The 17,680-nt window shown below is 40.0% G+C and overlaps 2 protein-coding genes across 12 annotated transcripts in view; both read right to left on the bottom strand.

Moving 5' to 3' along the window:
* Nucleotides 1–17,680, bottom strand: part of pleca (plectin a) — a 115,350-nt gene that overhangs the window by 53,940 nt on the left and 43,730 nt on the right. The gene's annotated exons all lie outside the window — the stretch shown is intronic.
* LOC112843433 (uncharacterized) lies at nt 3–2,019 on the bottom strand. Its single transcript, XM_025902075.1, has one exon. The coding sequence runs from the start codon at nt 1,619–1,621 to the stop codon at nt 146–148; it is 1,476 nt and encodes a 491-aa protein (XP_025757860.1). The 5' UTR covers nt 1,622–2,019; the 3' UTR covers nt 3–145.

Raw genomic sequence — 17,680 nt, 5'->3', positions numbered from 1 at the left:
ATGAAAAATGACAGGACCATTATTTGTATCAATAAGAGACGAGATTAAATTATCTCTGCTTCATCCACATAAACAGAGCCAGCGGCCATAGCAACACCAAGATAGCCTTTACTGCAAATGAAAGAGGAAGAAACAGCAGGAGGAGTTAGAAGAAGCTCAAACCTTCAGGGAAGTCAGGCCCGGTCTTCTGAGCATCTTCACCTTTTTCAGGTTCTTCTGTGAGAGTGGTACAGTCTACCTGAAGCAGAGGGATCTTCAGAGCTGGGTAAACTGGTGGGACTATAGGGACAGGACGGTCTGCTTTAGTGGCTGCAGTGGAGGAGGCTCCAGATGCATCATGAGAAATCATGACTTCTGCAGAAACTATTGTCTCACTGTTTTTTTCATTCTCTGTATCTGTAATGTCAGAATCCATTGTTTTTTCCTCTGGAACATTTTGCAGAGATTTGTAAGTGTCACACTCGGATGTTTCACTTTTATCCGCAGGGCTGTAAACTTCAACCGTCACATGTTCCATCTCCTCAACATCACCTGACAACTTCTTGTGGGATTCTTCTGTCACAACTTCAGCAGAAGATCCAAATGGAGCTGAGATGATCACCTCATGGAGAAGGTCTTCATCCTTCTCTTCATCATCAATAAGCTCTTCCATCAAAGGGACTGTCTGGGGGTCTGATACCATTTGTATACCGCATTCACTCGCAGGTACCTCTTCTTCAAGTACCCCCAAGACCAGATAGTTGGTCTCTCTTCTCATCTCATCTAGGATCAGTTCTTTTACAGGTTCCTCAGTTGTGGTCTTCTGCACCTTCATGGTGGCCATAGCAACACTTCCAGACTCCTTATAACCTGTTTGTGGTTCAGCACATGTGTTCTTAAACGATTCCTGCAGGACCTCTGTTACTGGAACACCAGGAACCTTCTGAACTGTCTGGATTTCTTTTGGAAACTTTGTCACAACTGAAGGAGAATGAAAACCTGGCTTGGCCTCCTCGACTGAGTAATGAACTCTGGTGGCTTTGCCCTCATGGTGGAGAACAGAAGCACTGAAAACTTTACTGTGACCTTCGTCTTCTTTGCAGAGGTCTTTGTTCACCTTGAACAAGGTAGTGTTTTGATCTCTAGGCTGACCAACTGACAACTGGTAGGACCCTCTGAAGGTTTTTGGAAGTCTGTCAGGTTGTTCTTCTTCAACTCTCTTGTGACGGTAAACGTGCCTGTCCGTAACACCCTCTTGGGTTTTTCCTTTGGCCTTCAGTTCTGAAATGGAAGATCTCGGGCCTTTCACTTTTTGGACTCGAGCAGAAGATCCAGGGCGACAAATGCGATGAAGGGTTCTAGGCATGATTTCTGGAGGCAGGTGCAGGTAATCTCGCAGGTACCCAATTCCTTCATTGGTGAGATAATAATAGGCATGTTTCCAGGCAAAAGTCTCCCTGACGTAGCCTTTAGTTTTGAGAGAGCCCACGGCACGGATCACCTTTAGGTTATTCACCCCATTGAGATCAGGATGCATGGACTGTGGCCGCCTGTCCTTCTTAACCACAATGACGCCATCTTTGAAGAGAAGCTCGTAGATTGCTTTCAGATTGGCTAATGGCATTACCATTCCAGCCACCATTATGTCTTCCTTTGTGTTCTTTGAGATCCTCAAGGAATTCCTTCTTCAGATACTATAAGCACTTCAATGCGCAGTATTTGCATGGAGAAACATATCACAAAGAAGACCTGTTAAAAATTCTTAATTCTACATTATTTTGGATTCACTTTGATGAAGCATTTATCTACCCAGTTGTCATCATGAGTCAGCATGGAGAAACAGCGATGCTCAGAACCCCTCCTACCTTGTCAGTCCCCAGTCGAAACAGAAACAGTGTGGATGAGAGGCGAGAGGGAAGAGAGGAGGAGAATCTAAAGGGGTGTGTGCACACAGGATGCAAACAGAAACCAAAAGGATCCAAACAGAGCCGAGAAAAGGAGGTTTGGACCTTGTGTGGGTAATGGGCAGTGCCGCTGCTACAAAACCCCTGCTACCTTAGCCAGCTTTCAACACAAAGTGCAAAAACAGTGTGGTTTTTATATATTAAAACAGCAATCAATTAATTCTTTCTTTGCTAAATATTCCCTCAAAATCTATGCACAAATCAGACAGTAAATGACAATATATAATCATGAAATAAATATTTAAAATGCAAGATATTATTCATGTCTAGTTACTTAACGTGAACCAGTTGCAGTGCTATTAGTTATTTCATATATGAGCTGATGGTGTAGAAAACTGTGCATCACACACAAATTCACCATCACTGGGTCGTCATCTTAATCCTTCCTCACCAGCCTCAGATGAGAACAACAGCAAGAGTTTACCAACAGCACTGCAGACATAAACAATAAAAATAGTATGAGCTTCTTCAAGTTTTTGTAAAGTCACTGCAAGACTTAATAATGCAGGATTGGAGACACTGTAATGAGCTAGTGGTAAGCTGACTACAGTCCAAACAAAGCTTGGCAATAACTAAAGAATTAAAACCAAAAAAGCCAGACATTACATTCTGCTTTTTAGCATACCTCAGAGTCATTTGGACAAATAACTGCAGTGAAAAAGTTTCAGTAAAAGGATTGTGATTTAAAATGTGCAGCACTCTAATGCGACAGCATCAGATACAGACATCTAAGAAGTAATATACCTGAAATAACATACAACAATTTATCGGTGATGGGTAGTAATCCAATCATCTGTAAGACAGACACACTGCAGAATAGCACATATACTGTGTTACGTGCATGAATGAAATGAGACTTTAACATTCAAACAGATGTGTAGATAACAGGAAAAAACAAGCTGACAGCTAAAACGTCTGATATGGGGCAGGGATGACACAGCCAACACCTAACAGGCCTGAGGGGATAACCACCATGCACACAATGCTGTGCAAAACAGGGACAGCTGTGGCGAATCATCGGCATGCGTTTTTAATGGCAAGAGGTTTTGAAAATGTCACTTTGACAAAATACAAGGTTCCAGAATGAAAAGCTCTCTTTGTATTCTAAACTACTGAATTTGCCCAATATAATATACAGTCATAGTCACTAATGTTTTCCAAAGGTTCTTCAGTGCTATTCAAAGACACCAAACCTAAAGGTCAAACACTAAGTACAAATAATCTTTGGTCTCCATGCTTTCCTTTCCTCACTCATAGCCCACATCTCCCACCAGCCAATTCTACAAACCTAAATGGAAAAGCCATCAAGTCGTGGATTTCCCCATAAGAAAAGACAATTGTGCCTGTGTTTAGGTCCATGTTACTCAACCTCCTCTGAGACCAAATGAGACTGAACAGCAGTAATAAGAGTCCAGGGTAACAACAGCTGCCAGTGGAGCTAAAAATACAAACAGGAGGTTTGGAAAAAGTCTGCAGGAGACGGTGATTTTCCCTAATTCTTCCTAATTTTCCCTCTTCTCTCTGACAGCTGCAACATTTAAGAGTCGTTTAATAATAATGAATATAGGAGCACACCTCTGCTGATCACATTAAAATCTCTGAACAGAAAACCTATTAGGGTGAAGTGTTGAAATAACTACAGAGATTCAAGCTTTTTAATTATTTTTCCAAACAATCAATTTTATAATCTGCTTTATGAAAATCAGCTTTTGCCTGTTTATGTCAAACCCATTTGTCAAGAAAATTGATTGCAAACAGATTCCTGCTCTACTGGGAGCAATGTTTCATAAGAAGTCGCTTGGAGTAAGAGCATGCAGGAGAGGGAAGAGGACTCCCTCTAGCAGGTCTGGGGCAAACAGTATTAAGCTCTTTCAACATTATGCAGTCACATAAACACTGCCACCAATAAATCAGAATTCTGGAGATGGAAATAACCCCGCCCTTTTGGGGCATGGCAACAATCAGCGCAAATAACGTTTGCGCCAGATGAGGCTCCGCTGCGGATCATACCCGGCAAATGATCTCCTGCCAGTTCCATCGTATTTCGATAGGCTGTCATAGAACTAGAAATGATATACTGAAGCGTTAAGTGAAGATGTCTGGAAGAATGAATCACAATCTTTTTGCTAGCACAGATAAATTCTTGCTGCATGGCACAGCTGGTAAGAACTCTTCTGGTAAAAGAAAACAGGCCTCTCACAGCGCAAGAATTTAGTGGTCTTGGGATTCATCAAAAAAACTTGAGGACCGTGTTGGTTCACTGGATGCAGAGACTTATTCGCCATGTGCTCTCCATTACCTGTCCGTGGCTCTATATCAAACATACCAGCGGCAAGAATAGAGTTTTTGTTTGGTTTTCATTCGATGGAGTGAAGTGAAGCTGTCTGCACCTGCGTCACACCTCTAAAAGCTTCAGTTATAGCCTTTCTTAAATGCAATCTAGAGATTGATGATCTCTAGTCAATCTTATTTAAAAAAAAAAAAAAAAGCCTGATGGGAAAAATTACAAAAAATATGCATCCTAAACCTTTGTCTGGATATAAATAATGTAGATGTTTATTGTTGCTCTCTCCAAGTCATGATGAAAGCTCATTGCCATGGTGGCGATGGCCGAGGTCGGGGGAATGAAGACAACTCAAAGTGACACTGGGTGCTTTAAAATAAACCCATTCAACTCTACTGGCAGATAAATGCTCTCCGCATTCCAGTGCGTACTTTATAGCGAGTCGTTTAAGCTGTATGGTTGTCTTCCAAGTCGTTAAAATCAAGTCTGCATTTTGACATTTGGTAATGGAGCAGTGGGAAACTGCTGGGAGGACTATTGCTGAAACAGTTCACACACATGTGTGGTGATAAATTCTGCAACTATTGCACTTAAAACATGCTCCTGACACGCTGCTCAGTTAGGAGTCCTGAGGACATTCTGCTAACTGAACTGTCTGCAGTGCAATGAAGGCCAAATTCCTCTGGATAATGTATGCATTAAAGGCGTCGTCTGTCGTATTCTCGGTTCCATCTGTGCTTCTGGAGTTACTTACATCTGTCCACCTCATGTAAAACGAATTTAAAAATCTTTTAGTGATTTAAAAGGCAGATTTTTTCCCAAGGCAGATGGATACAGTGTCAAAAACGGCCAACTTTTAGCAGAATGGCTCATGGACTTAAAATTTTCTGGAAACTTCATATAATGGAACCTTTATATGGACATCTCTCCACTTACACATCTGCCCACTCACAAATATGAGTGAAAAACAGAGAACACACACAAGAAAGTAAGTGTACCTAAAATTAAACTAAACAGAGTGATAAGATAAGCATTGCCAACAAAGCCTGTAGCAGTTTCATACTGATTTTACAGCTGGAATCTCTACAATGCATAGAAAGTATTAGGTTTAGTTTAGTATGGTTTAGTTTAAATGTATTTGAATAAGGAAACTTAAATCTCATCAGAAAAAAGATGAATTGCACCCGATTAAGCTACAAATGTTGATCAAAAAAGCAAATTCAAAAAGAAATATTATACAAATACAAATCCAGTTGGTTATTCAATATATTGCTTTTTGATTATGTATTTAATTAAAAAATCCCATATAAACCAAAAATACAGCTAGAAGTTTTTTTAGGAACTGATGGATGGTTAATGTTGACAAATCTGATTTTAACATCATGGAAGTATATGCTAGTTACCCGGACAGCATCATTAGAAAATGCACATAGGAGAAAGCAGAATTCCTCATAAGCTTTTTTATCAGTGCTCAACAAGGAGTTAATTAATTTCATATGGAGCCATGTCTCTGCTGCAGTAACAAGCCCCTGTTAAGCTGAATAAACACTGTGTGCTTTGGGCCTGTCCCAGAAGAAAAACAACCAAAGTGAAAGAATGAAGCTATAAATGGAGCTCCAAAACACTGGCAGGTCAAAGCTGCCCACTGCAATGAAAATTGTTTTAATCAAAGGAGAAAGAGAGAGCTGCTTGTGGCAGCAGGAGTTTGTTTGTATGAAGTGTCTTTATGCTGTTATCATGACAGCAGCATGAAGGATGTAGCCTGTAAACAAACAGCAGAGGAAACACAGCCTTGTGTCACAGCCTGTGAGTCATTGTACCATCTAAATATACTGAACTTGTCCCATGTTTATTAGATACGTGTATTAGATACATGTTGCAGAGCGTGGGTTTGAAGTAAATTTAGACATGATCGGGCTGTTGCTCACCACTGTCCACTTTTCTGTTCTCTTAGCTAATAAAAGGCCTAAAATGCCACCTAAAAGAGAGAAAGCTACATTTTCACAGCTTTTAGACACCCTTAAATGTGTATGATTACTTGATTTACGCCCACCTGGGACTGACACTAATTATATATCTCTGTAAATGAGCAGACAGCTAAGTTGAGGGCAGCCAACAAGGCTATTCAAGATTTCCTGACTTCACACCTTAATAACGTCAAACTGTCCTTGAGTGAGATGCTGCAGCATCCTGTTCTACTGCAGAAGAGGGACAAACAAGAGGAAGATCGCTGACACTCAAACAGGTCTGCAGGCTGATGAGTGGTATCAGGGTATTTCAAGCATTTAATGGTTATTGGAAACTACTGACTGTGCAGAGCTGTGACAGACTTGTAACATGTTAGCTTTACTTGGCTAGGCCTTATTTTTTTCCTGAGCTATTTTTGATAGCTGTAGCCTTCACTAGCTTTATGTTTCTCATGTTTGATCAGTAGCATCTAATCTCTAATCTGCCCAAACTTTATCTGACCAAAGCCTGAGAGCAGAACACTATTGTGTTGTTGCTGGTGTTTGTTTTAGCAAAAAACTTGTCAGTGCTGATAGTAGCATGCTTTATCCTACCATGCACAGGTAAATGTGGATAAATATGTAATTAAGACAAGAAACAGTTACATAAACTATGTGAGTTTTAGAAAAATGTAGCAACTAGTCAAATATTTGAAAAGCACCGCCAAGTGTAAGGTTGTACATTTATCACTGATTAACACAAAATGGATAACAGCTTCACATTATTCTCACATCTTATTTAGTTCTGCATCAATGCATTATTTTTCATTTGGCTTTAAAGGATCACAGTGTCATGCCAAACCTATTAGACTACAGGTTTTTGCTGGTAATGCACAAACCACTATAAATACTGTTCACAGCATAAAAGCTTTGGATCACAAGCCATCTGAAAAAAAATGGCTGACGCTGTTAGAAACTAATGGACCTCTGAGCCAGTCTGAGGCAACACAGGGAGGAATGAAGCAGCAAAGGTGGTTTGAAAAATCCTGAACCTAAAATGGACGACTTGGAAAGTAGAAAATGGATGAGCGCCAGACTTTGCCAAATCAGATAGGAGCATCATATGATTAAGAGGAACCACAGCGTAGCAACGGAAATGTGAAAGTGTGTGTGTGTGTGTGTGTGACTGACCACTGCAATGAGTCATCAAAACCCATGGCAGGGCGTGGCTGGCCAGGAATGCCTGCAGCCACAGTAACATGACGCACCAAAGAAATATGAGTACATAGAGTACAAGGCCAGAACAGTGGTCAGAGGCAATAGCATCGCTACTGGCAACAATAAAAAACAGACACACTCGTCCAGATGCTGAGAGCTTCTCCTGCTCACCACACAACCTGATCCAAAAGTTTCAGGTGATAAAAACATCAAAAGAAACTCTGGTTTTGACATTATTTTGGAGTTGCTCCGTTACCATGCACGCACACACCAACCAAGAAACTCAACTTGAGCATTTCAAAGGAATACTCCCCTAAAATATAACCTGTTGCTGAGGTCTGGTGTTCACTATATCCCACAGGCTCCGTTTGCCTCCAACATGGATCGACGGACCTCCCCATAACCCTGGATCACCACTGAATATCATTTTAATTGATTTACTGTCGAGGAAGGAACTGTTCAAAACATACTGAACATACCGATCAACATTACTGTGTAATAGCTGTGAGAGAAGTTTAATTCTCTGGTATTCTTTTTTTTGCCTTGATACTGGCTCACCACTGGAATCCACTTTAACCGCTGAGAATCCCAGCTGATTATACACAGATCACCCACAAGTTCTCAGGAAAAGGGAGTAAACAAACACTCCTCACCAGTTATAATTAGGGGACAGTGTACCGATCAAACTCTTCAGGCACATCTCAAACAATTAATTATGTTGGTTTTTTAAGTAATGTATTAATTGTATATTTTCACCTGTATAGATTTATCTGATCTGCATTGGGACAACAGATCTAAATTATCAGCTCTGATTAAATGTGGTATGTTTGCATTTTATATTTATGTCCATCATTTTGACTGTCCTTGTTAAAGAAACAATAAATACTGTGCAGGACCCCCTTGTGCAATCAAAGAGCTGGACACAGATCTGATGTTTTGCAGAGTGGGGTCTCTAAGTATTGGGTTTGCTCTTGGATGAAAATCTGGAGGGTGTGAAGGCAGCATCAACACTGTGCTCTTTGTTGTACTCCTCAAACTCTTCCTGAGCTGTTTTTAGGGTGTGGTCGGGAGCATTGTTCTGTCGAGCAGCCGTTTTTAGGAGTCTGCACCAGTTTTCAGCAGGATGACATGCAAGGTGCTTGATCGTGACAAAAATTATAATTAAAAGAAAGGTCAAATGTGTCTTTTAATTACATAAAGTTTCATGAACATGAATTAAATAAGTGTGATAAGATATTTAATATATTTAAAAATATCTTATTTTAACAGTCCGTGAAAGCTAAAAATAACTGAACCTAAAATTTAATTAACACCATCCCTGGTATTATATGTCAAAGCACTGCATTTCTTTGAGACAATGGCTCTTTTGAATCTGCAGTGTTGTGGTTGACTGATGTAGTTGCTTTTCTTCACAATGAAAGGGCTTCGTAATTTTAAAAGAGCTAAATTACGCCAACAAAACCACAAAGATTAAATTAATCAAGTTGCAAATAGTTCAAATGTGGCTGACTTGCATTTATTCTCTTTTTATGATAAAAATCATTCCAGATTATTTTAATCCTTAATTTACACAGCCCTGCATAAAAACATGGAGATTAAACATGTGAGTGAGAGGAACGTTTAATCTCATTTAAAGTGTGCTTTAAAAGTTAAATTAAATATGTAGAATATCCAGCAACCAAGACCACTGGGTATATTTATGTCTTCATCGAGAAGGGTGGAGACATTGGACATTATGTTGAAGGAGACAACACGACGAGATGAGGAGCAAAAACACTAAAATTCCTTGAATTGTGCTCACGTAACTGGATGTGGAAAAACCCTTTCCTCAAGTCCCAGGACTAGGAAGCAAAATCAGTGTTAGTCTCTGAGATTTCTTCAGCCATGTTGGAAGTACTGTTGTTGCTTCTGGTTTTCAGGGAAGGGTACTGAGCAATAATGAGACAGCTGATATTAAAATGCAAACAGTTTTTGAAAATGATCAAATTGAGGGCCGAGTTAAGGGGTTGAAGTGTTAAATCAGTGAGATTTCGTGACAGTGTGCTATGTTAATTATGTATATTTTGCTCTCTAAACAAAGACTTAGATGATTTTCTTTGGTGCATTGAGTAAATTCACCAAAACATTTTTCAGTGTGCATATCAACACCAAAGGAAGTCATTGGACCATGTCCAATATAAACCCAGGTGTGCCGATTTCCACAGGCCTCTATGTTGTGACACCAGCACACAGTCACGCTTCACTGAGCTTCTCTCCACGGAGGCTGCAGGGCTTCAATCAGACAGCTCCTGTGTTTCTTATTGTTGGAAATTCAGTCATGACTTATTAAAAGACCCTTATTCTCAAACTTCTCAGACAGGTCCAACTAACTACCAGCTGAAGAAGTCCAAAAATGTAGTTACTGTGGGGATGTTACCCACCAAGGTGATTTATGGTAATGGGTGATAGATCCACTATGGTCCCACAACGGTGTTTTGTTTACTACCGAATGAGCAATAACAAAACTTAAAAGCACTTTGACAAGACATCGCTCTTTTAGAAAAGCCCCTGAAGCCACTTGTCAGCATGATGTGTGTTCAGTGCCATTAGAGGAGTCCTATAAATCAGCTCGGCCTCCTCGTAAACTCAGCCCTGACATGGTGTGACTGGGGCTTCACCTCCACTCTGTCCAGATCCCGTCCACATTCCCACCTCCTCAGGTCTTTTCTAGATCACTCCCAGACTGTCACTCCCACGAGAGAAAAAAATAAGCATGATAGTAACTGTTATCTGCTTCAAAGAAAGTGGCAATGAAGGGGTCTCAGAGGGCTTTTCATACAGCAGGGCGCCTTGCTGGCTGTTGCCGGCTGTTTTGCCTGCGGTGAGGGTTGGCGGACAAACAGCCTCGGCAGCTTTTATAACGTCGTCTCATGCCAGGCAACTTCTGGAAACGGCACCAAGCTCGAGGGCTTTAAAACTTACAATTACTGACAAAGTTAAATGTCAGTGGGAGGGATATGATTTCGCCCTGATCCTTGAATACAGCACACTCTTACACTTGCAAAATATAGTGTGTGCATGTATATAAGGAAAGAAATTCAAGGAGTAGTAATTTATGCTCTTGTAACTTGAATATATTTACATTTGGGAATTGCTTGTTGACCAAAACTAAGAAAATGACCCAAGAAATATCGGAATATTAAAATAATTGAGAGATGCAAATTGAGATTGAGACAAGATACAAGACAGAGATATAAAAGTGCAAAAGGAAAGCGAGACATGGCCTCAAGCTGCAGATCCAGTTTACTCACTTGGCTTGGCATCAGAAGAAAGAGTACAGGAGACACGATGGCAAACAGCCTGCAGCTCTTCGTGCCACAAACAATAACAGCACTGTTGTGCCAGTGACTATTATACCAAATAAAAAGCAGCATTCACTTGAAGACTGTCACACACAAAGGAATGAGGAATGAACAGTGGCATACTGTGCCGAAATACAAAACTTGCTTGTCTGATTATGCCACTGCATTAACAGAAATGAAAAGATACTTCACAGTAAGAAACAAGGAAAGAAAGATCAGGCGTCAGTTTGATCTGCTGTACAAGCAGGAGGCGCTCACCCGTCCTGTGACACCTGACAGCCTCGTATTGTCACCTGGGAGCCCACAAAGTTACAAAAGGCAGGAGCAGCAACTTACCTAGAAAGAGAGAAAAAAGCAAAAAAACAAAAACACAGTTAGAGAAATTGAACTTTCCTCCAAAGCAAACTCTCTCCCATTTCTAAAATCCAATCCTTTATATTTTTTATTACAATTTAAATCTTAAGAGTCAACAAACAAGTCAATATCTTATGGAGCTACAGGAGAACGTGCTTCAGGGAGAGATTAATGTGCAGACAAGCAGAATCAAAGAGAAATAAAATTCACTCAATCTCATAGCAATGACTATGTTAACAACAGATGTCTCGATAGCCTCATTAAGGCCGCAGCATCTGCACTAACAGTGCCCCCTCCTGGCCACTTTAGGGAAAGAAACTTAGCAGCGTGAACCCTCCGTCTTACAAGTGGCACAGGAGTCACCTCGTTTCAATTTCCCTGCTGAATCCCGTTTCCCTGACAAAACAAAGTATAAAGAATGTAATTATGCTCCACTGAGAGCGGGATTACAGGAAGGATTGGATGATTAGACAGGATGTGTGGCAAATTATGGAGGCAGTTGCTCTTCTGAATTACAGGAAACCCAAGGTTAATGGGATTAAGCAATCTCATCAGCCAACTTAGGGGGGCACTCGCGGGGACCGTTTCCAGAGTTATCAACCAGCATGACTGACAGCCTCGCTGACAGCTCCAGCACTCTTCAGTACACAGGACCCCATTAGGGGGCTACACTGCCTCTGTTTAATTGCACTAATGTGGGTCAGCTAATGTTTCTAACTGGAACTATTTGTTATTTAAGAAAAGCTGAAATTTGGGTGATTACATTTCATAATAGCTGAACAATTTTGAGATTTGTGTTCATGTTGTGATTAATTTTTTTCTGTCACGTGTGCTGATGTTTAAAGATCATTCAGATAAAACGTGAATTGGAAATAGTAGTTTTTGTTTGTGTTCCAGTCATTAATCCAGTCATCAACTGTTTGTTTTTGACCTCTATAGAAAAGCGAGATGTCAATCAAAACCACAGCACAAAAAACGGATCGTGGTTCCACAGACCTGTGATACAAAATCACCTGTAACTAAGTATTGTTGTATTGTATTGCTGGATTTATCAGAGCTTTTTCACTAAAAAATAGGTGCTGTTGAAATTTCTGTCAATGAACGAAAACATTAAACTTGTAGGCTGCCAATCCAAAACAATGAGCTGAAGGACACCGTTTCTGGGAACAGCTAGTGATTTAGCCTGGGGGGGATTTACAGTAGATGTATGTAGATGACTGGTATATCCAGTGTATTTGATATACAGGAAAAGACATCCTTTCTTTACAGTCCAAATACATCTAATTTTATTTTTTATTAACTGCCCAAAGTTAAATTAGCTCCAAACAGTAGCTGATAGTTTTAAGTTGGCATTTTGGCTGATGTGTAGATTTTTCTGACAAAAGAAAGCAGAAAACCTTAAGTACAAATTCTGTATCCTCACATATGTTTAGCTAATCTCAAAGATTTCATGTTTTATATATGTCTGTGCACAGAGTGTAGGGGGAAATGCTTTGTGCAACAAGCCTAGTCTTCACATCTGCAGTGAATCATAACTCTGGCTGCAGAGAGAGAAACCTTAAATATAGTTATCCACTAATTCCTGCAGCTCAGATATCAGCTGAAGCATTTTAGAGCTACTGAGACTAAGACCAAGAGATATGAACCCTCTATCCAGAAAACACAGACAGGATGTGTGCAGAAACAAAAATACACGTGAATAAATGAAGCTGAATAGAAACCTGGATGTAAACTTATGAGTAACTAATATTTGAAACAGCGTTCCTTCTCTTCTCTGTCGTTGACAGCCCCTCATTTATACCCTTCACAGAAAGTGCAGTAGCAAGAGGAAATCTGTGATCTGTTGCTGGAGTCATATCTGTAGATATGAAACAGAGCATGACCGAAGATACACATGCACGGGAAACTGTAGGAAAATGAGTAAGCAAATCAAAGAGGAATACTTCTTCATCCCTGAATTACAGATTCCTATCTAAATCATATAGGTCTTTAATAACAACTCGATGATGACGTTATTTTACTTGACAAATTTGGCCAAAGAGAGCCCACGTACTGTTTATTTACTGAACTGGATGTGGTAATCAGGTCTGAAAATCAAGGCATCGGAAGTAGGGGGCATTTTAACCTCACAAAATCAGATCTGTTCACCGAAGCACAGCCCACTTTTTAATCTAATCGAACTATCCAACACAAATCTATTTATTCCAGCTGTTAAATATGTCCCTATTGTATGTTCTACTGTCTTACTGAAGCTACAGTCGCTTAAATTGTCAACACAATGTCACCGAGCATCTTATCTGACCATACATGGCACCTCCTGTATGTCTCTGTTCTCGTTAGTCACAAAGATCTACACTCAGGCCTTTAATCTGCTGATGAGATCAGCCGCAGGTCTAACTGGCAAACAGGCTTTCAGCTGCTGGTCTTTCAGCCCTTTGTACATAAAGTAAATAACTCTTTACAGAGTAAAAACAATGGCTGACGCTGACTGCCTGCTACTGTTATTGTAAATGGAAAAAAGGGGATTTAACTAGAAAAATCCAGCAAAGACCATGTGCATCATGTGGCCCACAACACTGGTGCCAGCCTGATGTAACAATTAGTCAGTGGCACCATTTCCTGATTCATGGTGCAACAATTTCAGTGCATTTACGCGGTGGACAATTAGTCTTTACAGAGAAAGCTGTGGGAAATTAGCACGTTTGTTTCTGTGTTAAAAACCACACAAATAGTCAATGAAATGGAAAAGTAGGCAGCAGATTAATCATAAACGCTGCAGCTATGCATGAAATGAACATGCATCTGAACAGGATTGTATTTGAGGATTATTTCTGTCATAATCAGGAATTAAGGCTTCACCAAGTTTAGATATTTCTTTACATTAATATTAAGAACATTCATATTTCCCAAATATGGTCAGATTTACTTATGAACAAAGACATGTGGGCTTTTGGGGCACTTTTTTTGGCACTTATGCATTATGTTCATATATCATCATCGGCAGTGTGAGATCTCTGAAGGATTGCTGTGCTGTCGACACTGGTGGGTGTTGTGCTATGTGTTTCGCATGGCTACAGCAATAAGTTTGCGGTGGCGAAGGGACGGGACAGGAATAAATCTAACAGGGTCAAGAAAAGAAGCGGTTGCCTTGCTGCTTTTAGTTTACAAATAGTGCTACCCTGGTCTCATTGCAATGAAGGAACATTTCTGCAGCCCGGCCTGTAGCTGCTGGGATATAGTCACACTACATGGATATATGCTGGAGTTATTATGGGGCATCAACAAACTGCCCTTCCATGCTCTGTTAGTACGTTGAATTGGTTTTTTAAATACTTATTTTAAAGGAGTTAATGAATATCACCTGTCGGTCCTCATGGTGCATTGATAAGGGACACACCCACAAATGTGGGTGAACATCAGTTTCTTTCTGTTGCTGTTGCTACGGAACATTAGAAGTAAAATTCATTCATTGTGAGCGCTGACACTGCATTAGACAGTTTTAAAGTTTTTAAGGAGTCAGCGCACATCACAGTGCAGCTCAGCACACCTGCTTTTTTGCCAAGTAAACTGCAAATTATATACAAAAGGACAGTGCTTAAGAAATTTATTAGACGACCACTATACTGTTATTTCATCGGCACCTGTAACCCCGAAGCCAGGTTTTATGTTTCTGTTATGGTAAATCCACCACTATGCGCAAGACATTTATTAAAATAATGTTTTTAATGCTAACGTATAATTACTGTTGTCATCCAGGAATTTTCAAGTTGACTGTTTTAGCAAAAAAAGAAGAAAAAACCTGTAAAGCAGATTTTTTTTTAATTAACATGCCAAATTACATGTTTTTTGTTTTTATGAGAGTTGGTCTTATACATTGTTTAAGCACTGGATCTCCAAATGTTTCCTTGTATTCTTGTGTGCTGTTTGTAGCCCTTTTCCTTGGTAGATTAATAACGGTCACCTGATTCATTACAAACAGGAAAGCACATGATCTGTTTAAATTCATTTAGAAAGGAAACATCTGCATAGACATCATAAGATCTTGATGCTATCTTCAACATCAAGAGGAACAAAAAGCAACGTTTCTGGTGAAGGTTTTTGCCAACCTCCAGTGTGTTTGGATGCGCAGTGGTCAAACCACGTATTCAAACTCAACTGATAAGTATTTCTGATGGCACTATTTAAAAAACATCCTCACTTTGTCATGATTTCCCCAATACCTCAAAATGCATTTTAACACTAATCTATATAAAACACATTTATTTCTTTTATGTAAAAATGTAACAATCCATTTCATTATATAAACCTGCTTAAAATATTGAAATACCTCTAAGAAAGGTAGGGACCTGTCAAATGACCTGCTTCACCTTTTTTGCCTGCAACACAATACCACAAGAGGTCAAGTACTTTGACTCCTGCACCAAACTCCTTTTAACTGGATATCCTGGGGACCTGTGCTGCTGAAAAGCACAGCCATCTTTCTTTCACCAGCACGTATCCTTCAGAAAGCATCATTCATAACAGAAAACCTGCTGACAAGGGTTTGAGAAACCCTGGGATAGAAAAAGTGCTGAAAGTCACAGACAGCTTAAGAATTGAAAAGTAAAGTAAAGGAGAATGTCTTCACTCTGGTTATTTTCTATTTTGACTGAAACAAAAAGTAACACTTTATTTAGTGTGGTGAGCCTTACAGGAAACTGTTTTATAAGAGAGCAAAACGATACAAAGAGAATACTTAAGAAAAAAAACAGGTAGTGAAAAGCAGAGATTTCAGTGAATGCACCTTAATGTAACTTGTTTTTAGAACTTTTCTTCAGCCGAGAGCAACATAAGCCTGAAATGAGCCCTAAATAATTGGGTCAAGACTGAGAATCGGCTTGTAGAAAGCAGTAAAGCAGACAGGAAAAAAATATGCTAATTTCTATAATAGTTGCTATGCACCTCTCAAGACATACAACAGATCACCAGCAGGCTCCTGACTCTGTACCAAGTATCTAAGAATAGGTGACACAAAGAGACAATGGGAGTGATGGTCCTGCAGTGATGACATGCTTACAAATGAACTCAGTCTGACTGAGTAAGCGGCGGTGTTCGACATATTAAGTAACTCCATTGGGAGCGCTCAGTGAAGCGTAGAGCCTTTGTCTCCACAGCCCTGGGGAACACATTCTCAGCCTATCCAAATGGGCAGGACTCCTTCAGATCCCTCTCCAGGATCATTTAAATGCCTCCGCTGCCTGGAAAACTTTTCCAAAGCGTTACCACATTTTGCCAGAATACTGCAGACAAACCACAGCTCCACACGGACACCAGCATTAGAAAAAGCTGCAACAGTCTGGTTGTTCTCTCCTCAAATTAGGGGCTTTCTGTCTCTCTAAATATAAATATATTTGTCTCTTACATGAAGTAGGCAACAATATCCATGACATGAACAAATGTACATTCATTTAAATGCATAAATCATGAAACCGCAGCTAGACCTTAACAAGGTCTTTATTTCTCTAATTTTCCAAACTATTGATTTGAACGCTACCCAAATTTAAATATCAGTGCTAAAGCTACAACTCTTTCATTTTCCCTTGTAACACAGGATCAGCAGGTAGCATCATATGTTTGATTTGATAGATGAAATCTGAGAGAAATATTCACTTGTTATTATTTTTTTAAGTTTTCAAGTGTTAAAGCCATTTGAGTTTTCACAAGAAATCTGCCTGCCTTCTAAAATTAGTATATTTATTAGATAAATCGGGAACTATTCATCAAAAAATAAACCTAGGAACCTTTTAAAGGTTGATTTTGATACCCTTCATTTATAGGATAAGACATATTTCATTTTAATCCCAAAAGCCGTAAAATTCCCATGTTACAGAAGCCAAAACTAATAATCACAATCTGTAACAGAACTGCTTAAAAAGTAGGAATATCTTTATGCATTATATTCAATATGACAAAATATTAAACATAAGGTTAAAACTGCACAAAAGAAAAGTAATAGAGCTCATGAAAATGTGAATTTGGTTTTATATTTAAAAAATCTAAATCTTCAAAATGGAGGATAGTGTTAAAATGACACTTTGCAGTACTGTATTTATGACTTCTGTGACACTGAAGTGCAGCTGAGTGAGACACTTAAAAAGAGAAGGTGGGTGGAGCAAACTCTGATGATGTAAGCACTAATTATAAGCAAACACCGAAGCACGCTGCAGCCAAACAAGCAGCAGACAGAACACAGACTACGGCTACAAGTGTGTGATCAGCTCTGTCTCTGCACCATCGCCGGTCCCATCTCAGGACTCACGCTTAGCCATAATTCCTGCTGTTACCACGGCGATGCAGCAGCCGCTCTGCATCAGGCGTTGAGTTCTGCATCTCCCGGCGCAGACGCATTCAATGTGCCGCATGCAGCAGCAGCAGCAGCACCAGCCTCCCTCAGCATCTCACACACCCACCCACCCAGGCTCATAAAAGACACCGCTTCACAGTGACCCCTGCTCCAACCCCTGTGGTCACGCCTGGACATCAAAGGGGAAGAAAAGCTTTTCACTTCACTTATCCGCAAAAACGAGGCGGGAGAACAGGGGACTATAATTCCCC

Source organism: Oreochromis niloticus, linkage group LG22 (assembly GCF_001858045.2).
Source record: "Oreochromis niloticus isolate F11D_XX linkage group LG22, O_niloticus_UMD_NMBU, whole genome shotgun sequence".
In the NCBI taxonomy this organism is placed as follows: Eukaryota; Metazoa; Chordata; class Actinopteri; order Cichliformes; family Cichlidae; genus Oreochromis; species Oreochromis niloticus.
Note: the sequence above shows the minus strand (reverse complement) of the source record. Positions and strands in the feature narration are given on the sequence as shown.

Excerpts from the sequence above, each read along its gene's own strand:
- LOC112843433 (XM_025902075.1), bottom strand. The coding sequence starts at position 1,621 with ATGGTGGCTGGAATGGTAATGCCATTAGCCAATCTGAAAGCAATCTAC.